Below are 23,234 nucleotides of genomic sequence, written 5' to 3' on the forward strand. Positions count from 1 at the left end.
AAACTCTAGCGCTGCAGGAGCCAAGCCTGCAGGTTCAGCGACGGCGGGTCGTGGTGGAAGATGGCGCCTCCTTCTCTGGAGAGAAGGTCCGCGTCCGCCGACAGCTTGATGGGAGGGGACGTTGACAAGCCCAGAAGGTCCGGGAATCAGATCTGCCTCGGCCATGCCGGTGCGACGAGGATCATCCTGCACCGGGACCTCTTGAGCTGGTTGATGAGGCGAAGCAGCAACGGCAACGGAGGGAACACATACAGGTATAGGCCGTCCCAGGGGAACGAGAACGCATCGCCCATGCTTCTCGGCTGGGGAAACATGCTGGCGAACCTCTTGCACTTCGAGTTCGTCGCTGTTGCAAACAGGTCGATTTGGGGTTTGCCCCATCGTCGGAAGAGTTGATCCACCTGATCCTGGCGCAGTTCCCACTCGTGATACGCGCGCAGCTCCCTGCTGAGCGAGTCGGCAATGGTGTTTCTTTCTCCTGCCAGGTGGAAGGAACCAGGAACATCCCCTGGGCGACCGCCCAGTGACACAGATATTGTGCCTCCTTGGATAGGGCTGGGGATCTGGTGTCTCCCTGCTTCCGTATGTAAAACATTGTCGTGGTGTTGTCCGTGAAGATCCGCACCACCTTGCCCTTGAGCGACGGGAGGAACGATTTGAGAGCCCAGAACACGGCTCGGAGTTCCAGGATGTTGATGTGCAGGCCTCTTGCATGGAGATCTCCGGTGTGGCCGCCCCAACCTCCCCGGCAGGCATCCGTCGTCACCGTCTCCTGGTACGCCGGCGTCTGAAAGTCCTTGCCCGCCGTGAGGTGCGCTCGAACGCCCCACCACTGAATCGCCTGCCGGAACACCTCGTTGAGGGGGACCCTGTCTTCGAAGGTGCCCGTCGCCTGCATCCAACGGGCGTCGAGAAATTCTTGAAGAGGGCGCATCCGTAGTCTGCAGAGGCGCACCAGGTAGATGCAAGAGGACATCATCCCCAGGAGGGACTTGATGGACCTCACCCTGGCCACGTCCGTGGCTAGCAGGCGCTGCACTTTGCCGAGAATGGTCTTCGTCCGTTCTTCCGACGGTGCCTGGCGCCTTACTGTATCGAGCTTCGCTCCCAGAAACAGGGCCACCTGCGACGGCACCAGGTGCGACTTTGGGTAGTTTATGGTGAATCCCAGGTCTGTGAGTAGCTGGACGGTCCTCGCAGTGTTTTCGACGGCGAGTTCCCTCGTCCTTGAGCGGATGAGCCAGTCGCCCAGGTAGGGGTAGACGTGAATCCCCTGCAGGCGCAGCCGGACCGCCACAGGTGCTAGGCACTTGGTAAAGACCCTGGGGGCCGTCTTCAATCCGAACGGCAGTGCTCTGAATTGGTAGTGGCGTCCCTGGACGATGAACCTGAGGAACTTTCGGTGACTTTTGAGGATGGGAACGTGGAAGTATGCATCCTCCAGGTCCAACGACGATAGAAAGTCGCCTTCCTCCAGCTGTCCCAGTACGTGCTTGAGGGTGACCATCCTGAACTTTTGTGATCTGATGTATTTGTTCAAACAACGAAGGTCCAGGATGGGACGCCAGCCGCCCGTCTTCTTCCTGACGAGGAAGTACCTGGAGTACACCCCGGAGCCTCTTCGGGACAAGCTCGATGGCGCCTTTCCTGAGCATCGCCCGTACTTCCAACAGCAGTTGCGGGACGTGATTTTCCTTCCTGGCCACAGGTGGAACGTGAGGGCCCTTCTTCAGGAATTCGATAGAGTGTCCTCTTGCCAGGGTATCCAGCACCCAACGGTCGGTGGAGATGGACTTCCACACGCTGACGAAATTCGTCAGCCGGCCTCCTACCGGGGTGCTTCGGTGGGGGCCTGAGACCACGGGCACCTTCAGTCCTACTTGGAGGTGGTGGCCTTGCTGCCCTGGCCACCTTGCCGACGGCGGCGAGGCGCTCCCTGCTTGCCGCGACCCCTGTAGGCCTCCTGAGACGAGGAGCGTGCCGCCTGGCGGTAAGACGAGCAACCGCTGGATCCCTTGGAGGCACCCTGTCTGCCTCCGGAGCTCCGAAAGGGATGTCGTTGCTGAAGGGCTCCTACGGCGCGGCCTGTCTCCGTGTCTGTCTTTATGGCTTGGAGGGATTCGTCCACCGCCTTCCCGAACAAGTTGCTGCCGTCGAACGGCATGTCCAACACCCTGGTCTGGACGTCCTGACGGAAGTTGGTCGCCCGGAGCCAACCCCGTCATCGTAGGCAATCACCGTTGCCCAGCTGGCGGAACCCGGTATCGGCAATATCGGTTGCCACCGTTATGGCGTGGTCCGACGCCACCTCGCCTTCTTGAAGTATTTCCAGGGCCTCGGACCTCTTGTCGTCCGGTAGGAAGTCCAATATGGGGGCCAGCTTAAACCAGAGCTCCCTGTCGTAACGGGCCACGATCGCCAGGGCGTTGGACGCTTTGATCGTCGTCGCCGCCGACGAAATGACCCGCCGCCCCATGACGTCCAACTTCTTTCCCTCGCCGTCCGGCGGGGAATTCGACACTGAGGCTCCTGACCCCGCCGCTTTCTTCTTCGCCGCCACCGAGATGACCGAGTCTGGCGTTGGCTGGGCCCTGAGGCACAGGGGAGCGGTTTCGGGGGCCCGGTACTTCTTCTCGTACCAGTCCCGTTTCGCTGGTGTTCTTGAGAACCGACAGGCCCTCCTCCCAGATGTCATCGATTAGAGGCACCGCGATGACAGTCTTCCTTTTGGCCTCCCGGCGCTGATAGAGGAAACCTTCCTTTTTCTGCTCCTCCGGGCAGAGCTGGAACAATTCGGACGCCCTGGTGATCATGGCGTGGAATGAGCCAATCTCGTCGGGCGGCGAGGCCTGTGCGACGGAGACTGGAGACCCGTTCCGTCGTCGTCGCCCTCAGAACCCGTCGTCGAGCCCATCGCACCGTCATCTCCCGACTCGTGGGAGGATGAGGAGGGAACTGTCGGCCTTACGGGGCGAGTGGAGGAGAGGGTTGGGTCCTCCGTCGTTTGTTCTGAGGACTTCCCGACGGGCCAGGTTGCGGGTCCTCAGGCCTGGGCCATGGGAATCTCGTCCTCATCTCAGAGCATAAGGACTGGATCGCAGACAAAATGGCCGCCGAGCCATCCTGAGGCCTAGGTTCCGGCTGCGCCGGAAGGGAAGGCTGCTCTTCCTCGCCATCGTCGTCTTCCTCGGTTATCTCCCGAGGATCTTCCTTACGGGATCGAACCTTCTCGAATTGGACTTCGAGGTTCCTCACGGCCTCGGTCAGTTCCTCCTCCGAGGCTGACTCCGAGCTCGAGGAGGCTACCGTGCCCACCCTCGCTTCTTTCATCATGGTGGCCATGACGATGGGCTGAAAAGAGGATTCCCTCCTTGGCGGCAGGGAAACTCTGGTCCCGGAAGCAGTCTCCGCTGGCGGGGTCTCTGCCAGCTTGGCCAGAGTCGTCGCGATCGCCTCGATAGAAGCCTTTGCCCGCTGGGTAGGGGCCTTCACCACCTTAGGTGCGTCCCGGGCCTTCTCCTTAGGGGGAGGGGAAACGCCTCGCTCACCCTCTTCCGAGATCGGACGGGGCTTCTCCCGAAGCTTACCCGGTGTCTCGGACTTCCTCTACACCGAACCGGAGCGCTGGCTCGTGGTCGACGGTGCTGAGGAAGGCGCGCCCTGCCTGGCGACCGAAGAGCCCGACCTTTCGGCGCTCCCGGAGCCAGCGGACTCGCGGCGCTTGGCCTGGTGTTGGGCCCCCGTCGCCGGGGTGCCCGCACAGGACTTAGAAGCCCGCTCGGACCCTTTCTTCTTCTTCTCACCCGTTGAGCCCTTCTCCAACCAGCTGGCTAGACGGGATCGACGGTCCCTCATGGTCCGCTCCGACAAGTTCTTGCAGAACTGGCAGTTCTTCTCTACATGAGTCTTGTCCCCATGAAGACAGTAGAGGCATTGCGAATGTTCGTCTTCCTTGAACACATTCTGCAGCCCGCATCCAGGGCAGCTGCAAAACAGCTTGGGTCCGGGTGACGAACTCGCGTCCTGGGCCATCTCGAAGTAGGCCGCAAATCTTCTGGAATCCTCCAAGAAGTTGATTCGATGAAATCTTCACCCTTGAGGGGCGTAGGAAAATCCCGTAACGGGTAGCCGTTAACGGGAGTAGAAACGGTGGAGCTTGAGGCTCGATTAACCGAAAAAAGTGAAAATTCTCCTGAAAAAGCGCGAAACACGCAGTAAAAGCTCGAGAGCTAAGCACGAGGACTCCCAACACTTGAACGTGCGGTAAAAATCTGAAGATGGCTGCCAGAGGCGGGGCTTAGGTAGAGGGCAGTCATTGGCTGTGGTCAGTATGATGCAGAGATCAGTGATTGGTTACTACTACGAAAGACAGATCAGAAACGAAACTGATACTGATTTTTCTTTACCGAGGATTCCCAGCCTGACGACGGGGAATATTCATGAGCATGTGAATCCATGCCAGACCCCATGCTGGAGAAGACTAATCCACGTCTTGGTTTCTGGGCTTCTCAGAATATGTTCCGTCCCTCGAAGGGGTAAGCGTGGCAGAGCAGTGAAGGGTATACTCTTCATATAGGGGGAAGGGTGGAGAAACAGTAAAGGACAGCATACAACAACTTTCAACAAGGGAATGTCCACACTATATACTAAAATGTACTCTTTATATAGATTTAGCACACATAGCAAGATTATAATGAATTATAGCAGTGTTTTCTCCACTTTTCTTTTTAAAACCTTGTACAGACTTGTTAACAATCAAAGGAAAAGAAGTTGCAGAGGTGGGAAAACTAGAGCCTTGGAACCGACATGTAATTCTGTGAAAAAATAGCAAGATGCAAGTTACTTAACTGCAACTCTTGTTGTCCAGCATTGGTCTTGTATGGATTCACATGCTCCTGAATATTCCCCGTTGTCAGGCTGGGAATCCTCTGTAGAAAAGAAAGCAGTTTAGCTTGATACTAAAACTGGTTGTTTCCTCTAAATCCTAGAGAGCATGTGTGTACTGTGTAAGGCTCAAATCCGAGTTACTGCAAATAAATAAAGAACACCAGTCACAGTAACAAATTTACAACAAGTGTTTATTCTCGCTTCAAGCCGATCCAAGTTCAGCTATGTCTGCGCACAGTCAGAGAAATTGAGCTATGTACATGGGGGGCAGACAGCCTTAAATGCACTTCAAATCAGCTTTGGCTGCTGAAATAATAGATAATTTATGACCCACGTAACATTTGCCATGGTGACATGGTACCTCGCTCTGCGTCATCTCTGTACAATTTACTGTTCTCAGAGCGAGGAAATTCACCAAGTTCCCATCACAAGGAGGCAAGGAGACACCACATTTCGGCGCGGCAGTTCAATCAACATTTCCTCTCTAGAATGTGCATTGTACATTATGGTACATCATGTTTTCTAAACATGAGTCGTGCAATTAGCTTTGGAAAGCAGAAGACAGGAAGGTACATAACTAACCTTTATCTTTGACGTCTGCGTCTGCCTGGTCAAGGCTCGAGCTGGTCAATTGCATTAGCTAAGCATTCCTCGCATAGACACTTTTGCCAGCATTTCAATCTGTGAATATTTTCTGCATGCAGAATAATGAAAACCCAAAAAGTGAGCACATAAACCAAATGGAATCAGAATAGCACATTTCAATGTGTGCGCCTAGGCTAACACAGAACAGATGCATTTTCACAACCGGGATATGGTAGCCAGGTGGACCTTGATAGACACATGTGCATGGACGGCCTAGGCCATTGAGAGCAGGTACGGAAGGAGCTGCAGGGCAGTCACGTGCAGCGGGAAAATCTTCTGCACCCGGCACCACATTGTAAAACGCCTCCATTTGTGCCTGTATCAAGTTAACGTAGAGGGAGCCCTGGCCTTAGCCAGTATCTTCTTGCATTCCATAGGCAACAAACAGTGTCCAAAGGAGCCAGGCCGCGAAGATCAGCAACGCTGGGTAGCGGTGCAGGATGAAACCTTCTCTGGAGAGGAGGTTGAGAAGTGGAGCCAGTTGGATGGCCAGAACCACCAACAGATTGCGAAGGTCAGAGTACCAGATTTGCCTTGGCCACGCCGGTGGAATGAGGATCACCCTGCAGTGGCAAGATCCGAGTTTGTTGATCACACGTACCACCAGCAGAATTGGAGGGAAAGTGTACAGGACAAGAGCCTCCCAGGGGAACAAGACAGCATCCTCCAGGCTCCTCGGCTGACGTTATATCTGCTGGCAAACTTCTGACATTTGGAGTTGGCAGTTGTTACAAAGAGGGCCTTGCTTAAGCTCCCTGCTGAGAGAGTCTGCAATGGTGTTCTTGATGCCTGCCAGGTGAAAAGGGACAAGGAGCATGCGCTTAAAAAATGGGCCAGTATCATAGAAACCGGGTTCCAGGGAGAGCACGCGGGAGCGCATCCAGATGTAAAACATGGTGGTGGTGTTGTCCGTGAAGACCGCACCACCTTTCCCTGGAGCTGAGGCTGGAAAGAATTGAGGGCCTAGAAGACCGCCCGCAGTTCCAGGACGTTTATGTGCAACTCCTATTCTTCGGGGAGCCAGAGGCCTCTGGCGTGGAATGTCCTGTGTGGGCCCCCCAACCTTCCAGAGAGGCGTCGGCCGGGAGTATACCCTGGTACAGAGGGATCTGAAAGGGAGCTCCCTGAGTGAGGTGTGGATGAGTGGCCACCACTGCAGGGTTTGATAGGGTTTGACAGAATGCCCGATTGAGGGCGATTTTGTCTGTCCATGTGCCTTGACTTGCCTTGCCTTTCTTGCCTTGCCTGGCAGAAATTTTTTGAAGAGGTCTCATCCGAAGCTGCAAAAGGGGACCAGATGGATGCAGGAACTCATCATACCCAGCAGGGCCTTCATTGACCGTACTGTTGCAACAGCCGCTGGACCTTTACCAGGATGGCCTTCACCCTCTCTTCTGAGGGAGTTGCCAGATACGAGACTGTGTTGAGTCGAGCGCACAGGCACAGAGTGTTCTGAGATGGCACTACACAGGACTTCAGATAGTTGATTGAGAATCCTAGCGACGTCAGAAGTTGCATGGTCTCTGCTGTGTGCTGGGTTGCCAGAGCGTGAGAGCGGACCGAATGAGAATCGTCCAAGTAAGGGTAGACGTGGATTCCCTTGCGGCGTAGATGTGCTGCCGTCGGGGCCAAGCATTTGGTGAACACCCTCTGAGCCAATTTCAGGCCGAAGGGAAGGGCCTTGAACTGGTAATGTCTTCCTTGGATGACAAAGCGCAGGAATTTGCAATGAATGGGGATGTGGAAGTACGCGTCCTCCAAGTCGAGAGTTGCCAGAAAATTCCCTTCGTCCAGCTGGTCGAGTAGGTGCTGCAATGTGACCATCCTGAACTTTTGGGATTTGAGGAACTTGAGGCGCCACAAGTCTAGGATTGGTCGCCACTCTCCTGACTTCTTTTTTACCACAAAGTATCTGGAATACACTCCGGAGGTGCCGAGTGACTAGTTCAATTTCCCCTTTGTGAAGCATGGCATGGAACTCCAACAGCAGCTGTGCCATGTACAGCTCTTGACGTGCAACAGGAGGAATGCAGGGGCACCCGTCCTGAAATGTGCCCTTGCTGCAGAACGCCCAGCACCCATTTGTCTGTGGAGATCTTTTGCCACTGATGGACAAGGTTCGATAGTCGGCCTCCCACGGGGGTGCAGAAGTGGGGGCACAGGTCCTGGGCTGGTTCAGGCCTAATTCGGCGTCTGCGTCCTAGATGGTGGCGACTATGATGCTGGGTGCCAGTGCTGTAGGCCTCGGATGATCCCTATAAGCCTCCCGGGTGGTGTGGCGGGAGGGCTGGCGATAGGGGGTGGTGTAACCCTTAGAAGATCTGGAGGCTCTACCCTTTGGGGATTCAAGGATGGCCTCCTCTGTAGCAGGGTCCCCAGAGAGCGCGCTGTCAGTGTCGGTCTTGATGGCCTGGAAAGTGTCATCGACCACTTTTCCAACTAGGTTGTGCCCATCGAACGGAATGTCGATGACCTTGATTTGCACATCCGTGCAGAAATGTGTAGACATGCTTGGGCCTACACCTCGGCCATGGCAGATGCCACTAAGAAAAGCCTCTTCACATCCTGTAAAAGCTGCGTCCTGAAGAATAGCTTCATCGAGGATTGGCACCTCAAGTGCATTTACTGTCTTCATCCCAATCACAACACGAACGGATGCTCAATTTGTCAATCTTTTTCGTCGAAGACTCAGAAGGACTGCCACTGTAGGTTGTTGGCATAGATCGAGGAAGTTAAGGACTCTAACGTCAAGAAAAAACTAGGAGGCTCCTCTTTCTCCCACCTGGCCGCAAAAACCTGTAACAACATCCCGAAACAAATAAACACCAAAGACCACCTAAAATTTAGAAAACTTCTAAAAACATGGCTCGTCATCACCCCGGAACCAAATTGAAACAACTAAGCAATCAAACAGGAAACACAAAGAACAGATTGACAGAATATATGATGGCACAGACAACACCCACAACCGACTAAGGGAAACTCCTACAACAACAAGAGAGACGACGCTAGGTAAAATAGAACACAAGCGAAAACCCCATGAAGGCAGAAACTAGCATACATGCCTAACACTGCTCTCTTGCACTTATCCCGCTCGTTCCCACTAGTTTTACCCCCCACCCCCTTTTCCTTTTCAGATCCTCCAGGGGACCACTCCGGTGGGGATAGTGTGCGATACAAATATCCTTTAACATTAACATTATGACCTAAATGACACTGATAGGCTTTAGAGGAGACTAGCAGTTTTAGTTTAAAGCTGAACTGCTTTCTTTTTTACTGAGCATTCCCAGCCTGATGAGGGGGACTATTGATGAGCATGTGAAACCATGCTAGAGAAATGAGCATTCTCAACAACAACAAAAAAGGAAATGAAGGAACATCACCCTGTGACCTTTAAATGATGCGGCCCGGTGAAAGACAGATCATATTTTCTGGAGCTAGCAGCACATATGCAAAACTGGGTATTTTCTGGGATGGAAATGGGGCTTCTGAGATCTTATAAATGAACCATCAGGTGTTAGGACTATAAAGGGAGGAGTGTGATACTAGGGTCACAAACAGCAGAACTTAAAATGCAGGGTATTTCTCTGTCCTTGCATCAGTATTTGAAGTGGCGTTCTTGCCGTACTCGAGTTAACTTGTACAACTTTATTCTAACAATGAATTGGGACTATAGCTCCAAAAATGATTGTAGAAGGTCTTCTGTGCTGAAAGGGTAATATTGCTTTGTACATGTTCATCTATTTTGTAAAAGTGTTTTGTTGGGTTTGCTACCTACTCTTTTAAACGAATAAAACTAGACTGAATCAATGATTCAAAAAAGGTTCTACATTTTAAACTAACATTCTTTTTACCTTAAAAGACCAATAGGACTGTAGAACAATATCAGCAGCATTGCTATATACAGATTACAAAAAAATCACAGTAATGCTTTAGTACATCAAGGGCACAACACTACTATTATCCTCCATTGTGGCCAACCACACATTCTGGCACATCCTCTTTTTTTTCAAGAATCTACTTTTGTAATATAAGCAAGCATTTTGTATGCTGGCCCCCTCACTGTTCATATGTACAGGTGCCTCACCTGGGAATGGAAAGCAAGCTGGGGACACTATACGCTCAAGAGTTTGCTGCCAAGACCCCCTTCCATCCAATACCTCCTCTCAAAATTATCTCCCACCAATCTCCTATTCAAATAATTAACAGCTGGATGGATCCTCAACCCGGGGTTGCATTTTGGGCACTCACACAGCCATAGATTTTTGTTTTGCACTCCGTCACAGTCTGCTCCTTGGATGATAAACCCACTATCAACACTGAATCACTGCCACCCTTGCTTAAGGTTCCAACATGGATAAGTATTGAAGGAGCATGGATTGTTAACTCGGCTCTCCCTGTCGCTGTCTTGAGCAAAGTTGAGAGGGATGCACTGTGAGGTGGTGTAGGAAGCTCTGATGGCAGTGGATTCAATATGCTCACATGCTTTCAAGCAGTTTTCACATCTGATACATTCAGTTGACTGTCAATAAAAGCTGCCCTAGCATCAGCCCAAAATGTCCGGAAAGTGAATGCTCGTATGGTATATGTTGATCGAGCTCTATATGCTGCTTGTTTGCTTTTGTTGACGTTTGATCTACAGTCTTGTTACACTGAATTAAGCATCCTTTTGAAGGTTTTCAGAAACTCAAACCCAGGATCAGATGGTAAACTTTTGAACAGATCCACATCCCTCTGTGCAAGAATACATGACATAAACCAAGAACATTTTGATTTTTTTAAAGGCTGGGCTTATGCACAACAGGAATATATGCAGTGCATAAGTTGTAATAACCTGCATTCCATGACGTATGCATTTAAACACAACAGATTTAGAAACAAAACAAAACTAGCACTGGACAGATCTCATCAAGGAATTTCACCACTTTCATCTGCAAAGAGCAATACAAAGGTGTTTTTTTTTTACAGCATGTAGCCAATTTTTTATTGGAAGTTGGGTGCACTTTTTTCACAGGTATGGGTAGAGTGGGTGGGGAAAATGGTTCTGTATGATGTGGTACAGAACTCCTCTGTATTCCTAGGAAAAGAAGGACAACCTCTTCCAATAATGATTAAAGAAGAAAAGTAAAAAATAAATGAGATTTTTATCAATTATGTTTCCGCTTTACAAGTCCCTTTAATTGTTAGATGAACAGAAGTCTGCAGATTGCTACTTATTCAGAAACGCAGTCTTCACTTCCTGAAAACATGACAGTCTGCACGAGAGCTTCTTCCTTTTCATTAGTGAAGGAGTTGTGTGTCCATTAGCACAATCTTCATCTGTCAACGTCCACGGGTCATTTTCAAGAACCAAATAATCTAGTAAATTAAAACAAGAAAATTAAGTCAACAATTAGGCGGTTAATGCAGCATCAATGTAATACCCTTTCAAACATTAGAGTAACAGCACAATGTGTAGGTGCACAGGAGACTACTTTAAAAAATAGGACCAGAGGCTGCAGGTCAAGCAACAAGACCAGAGACTGGACTGTGGAGAACCTTCTAATTAGAAGACCAGAGACTGCAGGTCAGCTCCCCAAACAACACAATTGGATACAGTGGGTGATCCTGATAAGTAAGGAACAAGTTAGTTGCATGTAACTGTTGTTCTCCAGCATGGGTCTGGCATGGATTCACATGCTCATGAATATTCCCCGTCGTCAGGCTGGGAATTCTCTGTAAAGAAAAAATCAGTTGCAGTTTCGTTTCTGAACAGTCTTTCTTAGTAGTAACCAATCACTGGTCTCTGGGTCATACTGCCCCCAGCCAATGACTGCCCTCTCCCTAAGCCCCTCCCTGACAGCCATCCTCAGATTTGGTAGCACGTAAAGTGGCAGTAGGACAAAGTGAAGAGCCGCAGAGGGGAAGGAGGGAGGGTCCGCATGTGAATCCATGCCAGACCCATGCTGGAGAACAACAGTTACAGGTAAGTAACTTGTTCCTTCTCCAGCATGGGGTCTGGCATGGATTCACATGCTCATGAATACAAGAATACCTAGCAGTACACACATGCACAACCACGGGAGGTGGCAAGGCTCAACATTAAGCATAGCATCAACTCAACATTAAGCATCTCTTACCTCCTCACCAGGCCCACCTTCAGGCGAACAGGTTGTGCAGCACTGCTTGGCCGACTCTGGACTCCTCTCTGGAATCCAGGTCGACGCAGTAGTATCTCGTGAAGGTGTGCGTCGACCTCCACGTAGCAGCCCTGCAGATGTCCAGCAGGGGCACACCAGATAGGAACGCCGTGGTAGCAGTTATCGCTCTGGTTGAATGGGCACTCAGACGGCCGGACAACGGTCGGTTTGCCAACCGGTGACAGTGCATGATGGAGCCGGAGAGCCATCTGGAAATGGAAGCCTTCGAGAGGGCCTTCCCTTGGTTTACAGGTCCAAAGTTCACAAACAGCTGTGATGTCTTCCGAAAACTCTTCGTGCGGTCTACGTAGAACTTCAGCGCTCTAGCTACATCCAGCGAGTGCAAAGTCATCCCGTCCGGCGACGGGAAGAAAACAGGGAACACCAAGGGCTCGTTGAGATGGAAGTCCGACGGCACCTTGGGCATGAAGGAGGGGTGCATCCTCAGCACCACCCTCGTCTCGTGGAAAGTAAAGTCAGGTATGGAGGTTTACAGGAAAGGGCCTGGATCCAGGAGCCAGGCCTGCAAGTTCAGCGACTTTGGGTCATGATGGAGGATGGCGCCTCCTCTGGCAAGGAGATCCGTGTCTGTCGGCAGCTTGACTGGGGGGTAAGCTGACAAGTCCAGAAAGTCCAGGAACCAGATCGGTCTCAGCCATGCCGGTGCGATGAGGATCATCCTGCACCGGGACCGCTTGAGTTGGTGATGAGTCACAGCAGCAATGGCAACGGTGGTAAACGCATACAGAACAGGCTGTCCCAGGGGAATGAGAAGGCTTTGCCCATGCGCGCCGGCTGGGAAAACCTGCTGGCGAACCTCCGGCACTTGGTGTTAGCTGGCATCACAAATAGGTCGATTTGGGGATTGCCCCATCGTTGGAACAGCCGATCGACTTGATCCTGCCGCAGTTCCCACTCGTGGCACGAGTGCAGCTCCCTGCTGAGTGAGTCAGCAATGGTGTTCTTTATTCCTGCCAGGTGGAACGGTACCAGAAACATCCCTTGGGCGATGGCCCAGTGCCACAGATCCTGGGCCTCTTTGGATAGGGCTGGTGATCTGGTGCCTCCCTGCTTCCGGATGTAGAACATTGTGGTGGTGTTGTCAGTGAAGATCCTTACCACCTTGCCCTTGAGAGACGGAAGGACCGACCCGAGGGCCCAGTACACGGCTCGGAGCTCCAGGACGTTGATGTGTAGTGACCTCTCCTCCGAGGCCAAAGGCCTTTTGCGTGGAGATCTCTGGTGTGCGCTCCCCATCCCTCCAGGGAGGCATCCGTCATCACCGTCTCCTGATGTGCCGGCATCTGGAAGTCCGTTCCCGCCTTCAGATGCGTGCAGGTGCCCCACCACCGGATCGCTTGGCGGAAGGTCTCATTGAGCGAGATCCTGTCTTCGAAGCTGCCCGCCGCTTGCATCCAAAGGGCGTCGAGGAACTCTTGCAGTGGACGCATCCGCAACCTGCACAGGCACACTATCATGCCAAGAAGGAACATGATGGACCTCACCCTGGCCACGTCCATGGCCAACAGCCACTGCACCTTTCCCAGGATGGCCTTCATCCTTTCCTCCGACGCAGAGGCCAGTTGTGCCACTGTGTCGAGCCTGGCTCCTAGAAACAGTGCGGCCTGCGACAGAACCAGGTGTTATTTGGTGAAGTTGATGGAGAATCCCAGATCCGTGAGCAGTTGGACGGTCTTCGCTGTATGCTCGACGGCGAGATCCCTTGTCTTTGCTCGCATGAGCCAATCGTCCAGGTAGACATGAATCCCCTGCAGGCGCAGCCACACCGCCACTGGTGCTAGGCACTTGGTGAACACCATGGGCGCTGACTTCAATCCAAAGGGAAGGGCGTTGAACTGGTAGTGCCGTCCTTGGACTACGAATCTCGAACTTTCGATTTCCTTTTAGAATGGGGATGTGAAAGTAGACATCCTCCAAGTCCAGCGACGACAGGAAGCCGCCTTCCTCCAGCTGCCCCAGCACGTGCTGGAGGGTGACCATCTGAAACTTCTGTGCCTTGATGTACTTGTTCAAACGACGAAGGTCCAAGATGGGACGCCAACCGCCGGTCTTCTTTCATACCAGGAAGTATCGTGAGTATACGCCGGAGCCCCGGAGCCTCTTTGGGACGAGCTTGATGGCACTTTTCTTCAGCATCGCCCTTACTTCCAGTAGCAGTTGAGGGACGTGGTTTTCCTTCCTGGCCACGGGTGGAATGCGGCGCACTTTTTTAGAAACTCAAGAGTGTGCCCGCGGGCCAGGGCATCCAGCACCCATCGGTCGGTGGAGATGGACTCCCACACGCTGACGAACTTCGCCAGCCGGCCTCCCACCGGGGTGCTCAGGTGGGGGCCCGACGCTACGGCTGGTTCAGTCCTGCTTGGCGGCAGCCTTGCCGCCTGGGCCTCCTTGGCGACGACGAGATCCTCCTGACTTGCCGCGTCCTCTGTAGGCCTCTTGCGATGAGGAGCGAGCCGCCTGGCAGTACGTCGAGGAGCCGCCGCCTAATCCTTTGGAGGCACCTTGCTTGCCTCCGGAGTTCCGAAAGGACGGCCGTTGTTGCTGTAAAACTCCCAAGGCCCGAGCCGTCTCCGTGTCGGCCTTGATGGCCTGCAGTGACTCATCCACTGTCTTGCCGAAGAGCTTGTTCCCGTCGAAGGGCATGTCCAAAACTCTGGTTTGCACGTCCTGGCGGAAATCGGTCGCCATGAGCCACCCCCGCTGTCGAAGACAAACGCTGTTGCCCAACTGGCACAAACCGGTGTCAGCAATGTCCGTGGCCACCGTTATGGTGTGGTCCAATGCCACCTCACCTTCCTGCAGGATCTCCAGGGCCTACGCCCTCTTGTCGTCCGGAAGGAAGTCCAGCAGTGGAGCGATCTTAAACCAAAGCTCCCTGTCGTACCGGGCCACAATCGCTAGGGTGTTGGCCGCTTTAATTGTCGTCGCCGAGGAGATGACCCGCCGTCCCATGGCGTCCAGTTTCTTCCCCTCGCCATCCTGCGGGGAGGTTGAAGTTGAAGCCGTCGCCCCCGCTGCTTTCTTCTTGGCTGCCGCCGAGACGACAGAGTCTGGGGTCGGTTGTGCCCTAAGGCACAAAGAGGCGGAATCCGGGAGCCGGTACTTCTTCTCGTACCGTTCTCTCTTGGCGGGAGCTGTGGACAGATTTTTCAGGAGCGACAGTCCCTCGTCCCAGATATTGCCAAGTAACGGGACCGAGAGGACCGTATTCCTTTTGGCCTCACGCCGTTGATAAAGGAAACCTTCCTTCTTCTGTTCTTCGGGGCAGAGTGATAAGAGCTCGGATGCCCTGGCAATCATGGTGTGGAAAGAGCCAATTTCGTCGGGCGTGGAGGCCCGAGAAGGTGGAGGTGATGGAGGGTCCCTCCTGTTGTCACCGCCGTCGTCATCCGTCCCGTCCCTGTCGTGGCCGTCTCCGTTCCAGTGTCCTCCCTGGGATCAGGGGAAGGGGATGAAGGCTGCGAGGGCCACGCAGACTGGAAGGGCGGGGGGGATGAACTCTTCTCCGCTTGCTTGGTGGGCTCCCCGACAGGCCAGGCTCCGCTGGATCTTCCGTTGGGGGTAAGGGCAACCTGGTCCCCATCTCCGTACATAAGGCCTGGATTGCCATCAAGATGGCTCCTGAGTTGTCCTGAGGCTCAGATACCGGCTGCGACGTCAAGGATTCAACCTCGACGGGCGCAACGGTTGGGGAGTGGAATCCTCCGCCTCCACGGGAACTTCATTGGCGCCACTGCCGCTCTCTTCGTCCGCTTCGTCGGGATCCCTCCCGTGGGAGAGGACCTCCTCAAACTTCTTGTTGTGGACTTTCACGACGCCAGCTCCTCCTCAGAGGCTGAATCCGTGTCTGTGATATCCACCGCCCCCGTCTTTTTCCACCGGGGTTCTCATGGGGTCTTATCGATGGGCTGAAAAGAGGATTCCCTCCACGGTGGCAGGGAAACACTAGGCCCCGAGGTCATCTCCACAGGGATAGCCTCCATAGGCCATCACGACTCCCTCGATAGAGGCCTTAGCCAGGTGAATCAGGGCCTTCACGACTTTAGGCGCGCTTGAGGCCTTCACCTTGGGGGGAGCGTCACCGCCTCGCTCCCCTTCGGCTGTTTCCATCGGGATTGGCCGGGGCTTCTCCAGAAGCTTACTCGGGTTCTCTTGACTTCCTCTTTCCCGAGCCAGAGCGTTGGCTCGTGGTTGATGGCGTTGGTGAAAGCACGCCCTGCCTGGCAGCCGAGGAGCCCGACTGTTCGGCGCTCCCGGTGCCCGCAGACTCGCAGTGCTTGGCCTTTTGTTGGGCCCCCATCGCCAGAGCACCCTCAAAGGACTTAGAACACCGCTCGGACCTCTTCTTCTTCTTCTCACCTCCTTCCAGCCAGTTGGTGAGGCGGATATGCCGATCCTTCATGATCCGTTCCGACAAGCTCTTGCAAAATGCACAGTCCTTCTCCACGTGCGTTTTGTCTTCGTGCAGGCAGTAGAAGCATCTAGAATGTTCGTCTTCCTTGAATACATTCTGCAACCCGCATCCAGGGCACATTCCTGAACAGCTTGAATCTGGGCGTTGAGTTTCCTTTGTCCTGGGCCATGTCCACGAGGTAGGCCTCAAGGTCTTCTGGAATCCCCCAAAAGCGTAACTTGACGAGAACTTGCCTTGGAGGGGCGTAGAAAATTCCAAAACGGGTCCCCGTTGATTAGAAGTAGAAACGGTGGAGCTTGAGGCTTGTTTGACTGAAAAAATGAGATTAAACGCTTAAAAAAAAAAATAAAAAAAAAAATAAAAAAGCAAAACAGTAAAAACTCGAGAGCTATAGCACGAGGACTCCCTACACTTGAACGTGCGGTAAAAATCTGAGGATGGCTGCCAGGGGAGGGACTTAGGGAGAGGGCAGTCATTGGCTGGGGGCAGTATGACCCAGAGCCCAGTGATTGGTTACTAAGAAAGACAGTTCAGAAACGAAACTGCAACTGATTTTTTTCTTTACCGAGGAATCTTAGCCTGACGACGGGGAATATTCATGAGCATGTGAATCCATCCCAGACCCCATGCTGGAGAACGGTGCTAGTGATAGCAGCTGATCACGCTATATAATAGGTCCAGAGGCTGCAGAAGATACCAATGAGTCACATGCACATAGGTTGCAGGATATCATTCCAAGTAAAAGGCCAGAGGCTGGAGGGAGCCAGTCTAAGGAAATTCTTAGAGACTGCAGGGCACAATTTGAAGCAAAGGGCCAGAGGCTGCCGAGCATAATTTTAACCGAGAGACAGGGTCTGCAGTATCTTATGAGCAACTGGGTGAAAGAGTGCAGGATAACCGTCTAAGGGATTCTAAGCAACAGGGCCCGAAACCTTTGTTTGGCTAACTACCTGATTAACAGGAGCAGACTCTACATGAGAAGAGTCAAAGCAACAAGGCCAGATTGCAACAGACTCGTCTACACAAAAAAAACTGCAAGAGAGCCTTCTAAAGAATTGCGCAGAGGCTACAGAAGAACAGAACAGCAAATTCTAAGGCACATGCATGTGATCTACTGATTGAATGCTGACATTAGGGAACTCTACCATTGATGAGGCATTTATTCGATCATTAGGCTCTGCAGCCACAGTATTTATGTTGCAGACCACTTGGAATTCCGTCCTACACAGGACAGATCTGTTTTCTCTTTTGCCAAATTAAATTGTACATTCAGAGGAAATAAAACTTTCTTGATTTTACCCACACAATCCATTCATTTAAATTCAGAAACATTGAAATGACCCCCATAACGTGACCATTTTCAGACTTCCTTTAAAAAGATCTACCTCTCTGTTCCCACATGCAGGAAAGGTCAGATCAGAGATGGGAAGTTAGCAAATTGGGATGAAAAGCAATTCTTGTAAAGAAGATGGCCTTGGCCCGATTCCCCTGTAACTGGTTAAAGAAGCAGAGGCTTATCCTTGTATCTACGAATCTACACAGCAAGGGTGCCAACCTCCTTAGTCACTGTAAAACAGCAACATACTTCTGCTTTCAGAAATCCCTTTAGGCAACTGGAGTGCAAATTATGTAATTATGGACATTTCAGACACAGATTAGGGATAGATAAAGATGGGCTATTTCACAACCAGATTGGAAGACATTTTACCTTGGTGATGTATAACAATGCTACATTGATATTGATATTTTATTTCTATTGCGCTCGTACACAAGTGTTTCAGAGCGCAACAAGGCAAGTGAGGGGAACGGGGAGAACAAAACAGCGATCTTACTAGGCCCAGTGACATTGAGAACGCACAAGTGCATGGGAGAGGGGGAGGGGAAAAGTGCATGTAAGGGGGAGAAGTGGAAATCGCGAAGCAGAGGAGAAACAGATACATAATAAATAAATTATAAAGGCAACAAACAGTGGTAGTGCAGCCATCAATTTTCAAGTGCTAGGTTTAAGGCAGCAGACAGGGTAGGTCTGATAAGTGCAGGAAGAAAAAGGGTGGGGGGCTGTATGGGTACAGATACAGACCACAGTGCAAGGGGTGGCCCGGAGGCAGTGCGGGAGAGTGGCAGGGTGAGCAGGTACCTGGGCCCGAAGGACAGAGGGTGGCCAGGTGCACAGTGCCAAGAAAGTACAGATCAGCAAGGGAGAGGGGGAGCGAAGGCAGAAGAAAAGAGGAAGGTACTGAGGTGCTTCTGGAACCATAGATGGTTCTCCTCAAGTTTTAGAGTGAGATGGAGGCTGTTCCAGAGGGAGGCCCCAGCCGAAGACAGAGATCTACCCCCAGCTCGTTTCTATGAAAAACGACTGACCCTGAGGGAATTGGAGGTAGAGGGGCGAAGAGCTCGAGAGGGGAGGTATTTGCGGAGGGATAGCTGAAGGTATTTTGGACCCAGGCCACAGAAAGCCTTGTGGACAATGTAGAGGGTTTTGAATGTAATCCTTGCATCCACTGGGAACCAATGGAGAGATTTCAGAGCTGGAGAGATACGATCCCAGGGCTTGAGGGCAAGGGCAAGTCCCGCAGTCCTGTTCTGGATTAGTTGCAGAGGGCGGAGAGTAGAGGCGGGTAGATTTAGAAAGAGGCTGTTACAATAGTCCAAGCTAGAGAGAACCAGAGCTTGAGATATCATGAGCTTCTGGGGGAAGGAGAGGAAAGGCAGAGTACCTCTGGGGAGGTGCAGTAGGAAATCTGGCTTTTTTAGAGACCTCAGATGTGGGCGGAGAAGGAAACGGTGGAGTCAAAGATGACCCTGAGGTTCTTAGCCTCGCAGGTGGGGGTAGGAGGAGGGCCAAGGGAGGCCGGCCAGAGAGTGAGGGGAAAGGATGGTGAAGGTGTGGCGATGAGGAGGATCACCATCTTGCTGGCATTCAGACAAAGATCATGGCGGCCCACCAATCTTTAATGGCAGTTAGGCAATCAGAGATGAGAGATGGAGAGGAGGTGGCAGAGGGCAGCCTGAAAATGAGTTGAGTGTTGTCAGTGTAGCATACTGGAAATTTAAGCAGAAAGTGGCAATGCAGTGGGCGAGAGTTCGAGAGTTGCCAGGTATTGGTTTAAAAACCAGGGCGAGAGGTTAAACCCCTGGGGAACACCACAGGTAGAGAGGAAGATAGATGAAAGGAAGGACCCAAGTTGGACCTGGGAGGGTCGATCTGAGAGGAAAGACGTCAGCCAGGCCAGAGCCTGATCAGTGATACCCAGGTTTTCACGGAGACGGTTGAACAGGATGGTATGGTTGACCGTGGCGAAGGCAGAAGAGAGATCGAGGAGGATGAGGACAGAGGGAATGTTAGAGTCAAGGTTGAAGAGCGGATGTTCAGGAGAGCAGTTTCCGTGCTTCTGGCAGCTCTGAAGCCAGACTGGTGGTCATGGAGACAGCCAACAGAATTGGAATGAAGGTTAAGCTGAGAGATGGCCAACTTTTCCAGGAGTTTGCCCAGAAAGGGAGTAATAGAAATAAGGCGATAGTTAGCTGGACAAGAAGGATCAGCTGTGGGTTTCTTGAGAAGAGGATGCACAAAGGAGTGCTTCAGAGGGGAGGGGAAGGAGCCCGAGGCAAAAGGAGTGATTGCAAAAAACATGCCACAATAGTCTCATAATTGTTTCACTACATTGCTTGAAAAACCAAAGCTACCGTGCTATGGAGAATACTTACACTATCATACAGAACATCATAAACATGTTCCACAAAGCAATGAATATTCGGAAATATCGTAGGCTCAGCAAGAACTCTCTAATGTTGTCACCTATATCATGAAAACAAAAAAATCACAGCTATTATACCACGTTTGATATTTTCAGCTTTTTTTTTAATTGAAATCTTTTTTTTAGAATGCATTAATTGAAAGACAAACGAGAGCCATGCTCCTGTTACAGCTGACTTGAACTCCCATACAAGCAGGAGAACTTGCAAAGAAAGTCAGAAAACATAATCCAGAAACTTTTGTTGTAAAAACGAAACATCACAACCAGGAGACATCAACCTTCTTGCACACATCTACACGGAAAATTATGTTAAAGATTAATAAAACATGCATTACTTACCGTAAAAGCATTTCTGATGATTTTATCTGCTTAGATTCACATGCTGTGCATATAGTCCGACATTCAGTGGTCACCGTTGAGTATTGAATCTTGTCTTTCGAGAATCAAAAGGGGACTACGACATAGTGGGCCTACTTGTAACATTATCCATATCGTGATGTGTAGTGTACCCAAAATCCCTCACGCGTCGAGGTCCCTCCGATTACATTTTGTCTGCCGTGAGGGAGCCTTATGACCATTTTGAGTGAGTAGTAAGACATCTATGTTCCTTCTATCCGAGCGGGGAGGAAGGGTGGGCGCATGTGAATCTAAGCAGATACAATCATCAGCAATGCTTTTACGGTAAGTAATGCATGTCTTCTGATACTTGTTAATCTGCTTTGAATCACATGCTCTGCATAGATTAGCGAGCAGTACCCGGAGTTGGAGGTGGGTTGTGAGAAGGAACAGTAGTGAAAAGATGTCTTTGAACTGCGTGTCCCACTTGAGAATCAGACCTAGAATGAGTGTCTAGGCAATAGTGTTTTGTAAAGGTGTGTACAGAACTCCAGGTTGCCACTTTGCAAATGGACTCAAGAGGAACATTTGCGATGAATGCTACGGAAGCCCCAGTGCCTCAAGTAGAATGTGCCCTAGGCTTGAAGGGCAGTTCTCTCTTAGCAAGAGTGTAACAGAGTGTGATGCATTTGACAATCCACCTAGAAATAGTGGATTTGAAGACCGGGTCTCCTTCTCGACCTGCACTGAAACGAAGAACTGATTTGTCTTTCCTAGTGGTCGGGTTCTTTCCATGTAAAAAATGACTGCTCTGCGTACCTCAAGTGTGTGCAGGCTTCTCTCACCCATGTTTGAAGGGTTTTGAAAGAACGTTGGTAGTTCTATGGATTGGTTCACATGGAACTTTGAAATTAATTTAGGCGCAAACCTAGGGTGAGTGCGCAGAACCACCTTATCTCTATGAACTATTACAAAGGGGTCTAAAACCTAGAGCGCTTGTAGTTCACTTACTCTCCTAATGGAAGTAACAGCTATTAAAAAGGCAGTCTTGTAAGTGAGATCTTTAAGACTCGCATTATGCATGGGTTCGAAAGGAGAACCCATAAGTCTAGTCAACACCACATTTTGGTCCCATCCGGGAGCAGGGTTAGAGATGGGGGGGGGGGTGGTGAATTCTCTTTACTCCCTCCACGAAAGCCTTAAATCACTGGTATCTTCCACCACAACACCTGTTGTGATGTAGTGTAGACTGAAAGAGCAGCTAAGTGAACCTTTAGAGAGTTAAAGACCAGGCCTGAGTCAAGTAAATGAGTCAGGTGCAACACAATATGTGTGGGAGAGCAGTCAATAGGGTTGATGCTCTTAGAGTTGCACCAGATGACACACCGCTTCCACTTACTGGAATAACAATATCAACTGTTAGGTTTTCTTGCTTCCCTGAGTATGTCCATCCATCTCAGATGGAGTTGCAGGTGTCCAAAGTCTATGACTTCAGGAGCCAAGCCACTAAATTCAATGTCTGCGGGCATGGGTGAAGAGTCTCCCCTTTGTCTTGCGACAACATGTTGTACGGGCAAGGCAGCTTCATTGGAGGAGCTAGAGTCATCTCCATCAAATGAGCGAACCAGGGCTGGCGGGCCCACATGGGGGCTACCAATACCATTGTGACTGGTTCCTGATGCATCTTGTGCACTATCTTGTTGAGTAGGGGAGTCGGGGGGGAAAAAGCATAAACAAATTTCCCTGACCATGTTATCCAGAGTCCTTTCCCCTTGAACAGTTCTGGGGGTAGCTGGAGGCGTAATCTTGGCATTGGGCGTTCTCCAGAGTTGCGAAGAAGTCGATCTCTGGGAAGCCCCATTCTGCGAAAACATTGGAGACGATGTCTTCGTGTAATCGCCATTCATACTCCATAGGTAGTGGGAAATCTCTGCTGAGTACATCTGCCAGATGATTGAGTTCCCCTGGAACATGTTGTGACAACAGGAACATGTGTTTGAGAGCCCACTTCCAAATGTTCTGGGACAGTTTGAACAGCCCTGGAGAGTGAGTGCCCCCTTGTTTGCTCAGATAGTACATGGCTGTTGTGCTGTCTGTGAGGATCAGGACCGTCTTTCCCTGCAGATGTGCCTGGAAAGCTTTCAGTGCTTTGAATACTGCCAATAGTTCCAACAGGTTTATGTGGTTGGATGCTATGTCTGATGACCAAACACTGACACTGTTTGTTGAAGCAGATGAGCTCCCCACCCTGTGAGAGATGCGCCTGTAGTTAGAGTAGCCTCCACTGCAGGGGTGGTGAAGGATTTCCCCTTCAAGAGGTTGTCCCTCGACCACCACCGCAGCGAGAGAACGAGGGCTGGCGAGACAACCACTAGATCGTCCCATTGTCTGCTGGCCTGACACCACTGGCTGTTGAGCCACCCCTGCATTGGACGCATGCGCAAGCGCGGGTGAGGAATCAAGTAAATACATGACGCCATCATTCCTAACAGTCGCATAGCCTTGCGTACGTCACCTCTCGATTGGCTACGTATTGAGGTATTTGAAACAGCATGTTTTGGACCCTCTCGTTGGAGGGGAAGACGAGGCCGTCCTTTGATCGAATTAGAGCCCCTAGGAACTGCTCGACTTGACTGGGGTCTAGGCTGGATTTCTTTTCGTTAATGGAGAATCCCAGACTGAATAAAAGATCTATTGTTCTTTGGGTATTTGATAACAGGGGACCCTTACGAGACCTGTCTATGAGCCAGTCGTGGTAAGGATAAACTGGGATGGATTGCCTGTGCAGGTGTGCTAATGCCACTGCTAGTACCTTTGTAAATACCCTTGGTGTGGAGGCTATGCCGAAGGGTAGTACTTTGAATTGATAGTGTTTGTCTTGTATCATGAACCTGAGGTATTTTCTGTGCCCCAGCAACATTGAAATATGAAAGTATGCATCTTTCATGTCCAATGTTGCTATGTAATCCCCCTGGGGAATGACCTCCTGCA

The 23,234-nt window shown here is 51.3% G+C and overlaps 1 protein-coding gene across 2 annotated transcripts in view; it reads right to left on the reverse strand.

Annotated features, from left to right (window-relative positions):
- Positions 1 to 5,057: 5,057 nt before the first annotated feature.
- The window catches only part of SMIM7 (small integral membrane protein 7), a 216,468-nt gene continuing 198,291 nt past the window's right edge, over positions 5,058 to 23,234 (reverse strand). Inside the window, exons 4-5 of one of the 2 annotated variants that reach the window (XM_069649201.1) lie at positions 19,858 to 19,948; positions 5,058 to 10,890 (exon numbers count right to left, since the gene is read on the reverse strand). In XM_069649201.1, coding sequence (XP_069505302.1) covers positions 10,875 to 10,890; positions 19,858 to 19,948 — 107 coding nt within the window. In that variant the 3' untranslated portion in view covers positions 5,058 to 10,874. The remainder of the gene's footprint in view (positions 10,891 to 19,857; positions 19,949 to 23,234) is intronic. The other variant, XM_069649200.1, reaches the window with a different exon arrangement.

The sequence above is a fragment of the Ambystoma mexicanum genome, chromosome 1p (genome assembly GCF_040938575.1).
Source record: "Ambystoma mexicanum isolate Mex_15411 chromosome 1p, UKY_AmexF1_1, whole genome shotgun sequence".
Classification (NCBI taxonomy): domain Eukaryota; kingdom Metazoa; phylum Chordata; class Amphibia; order Caudata; family Ambystomatidae; genus Ambystoma; species Ambystoma mexicanum.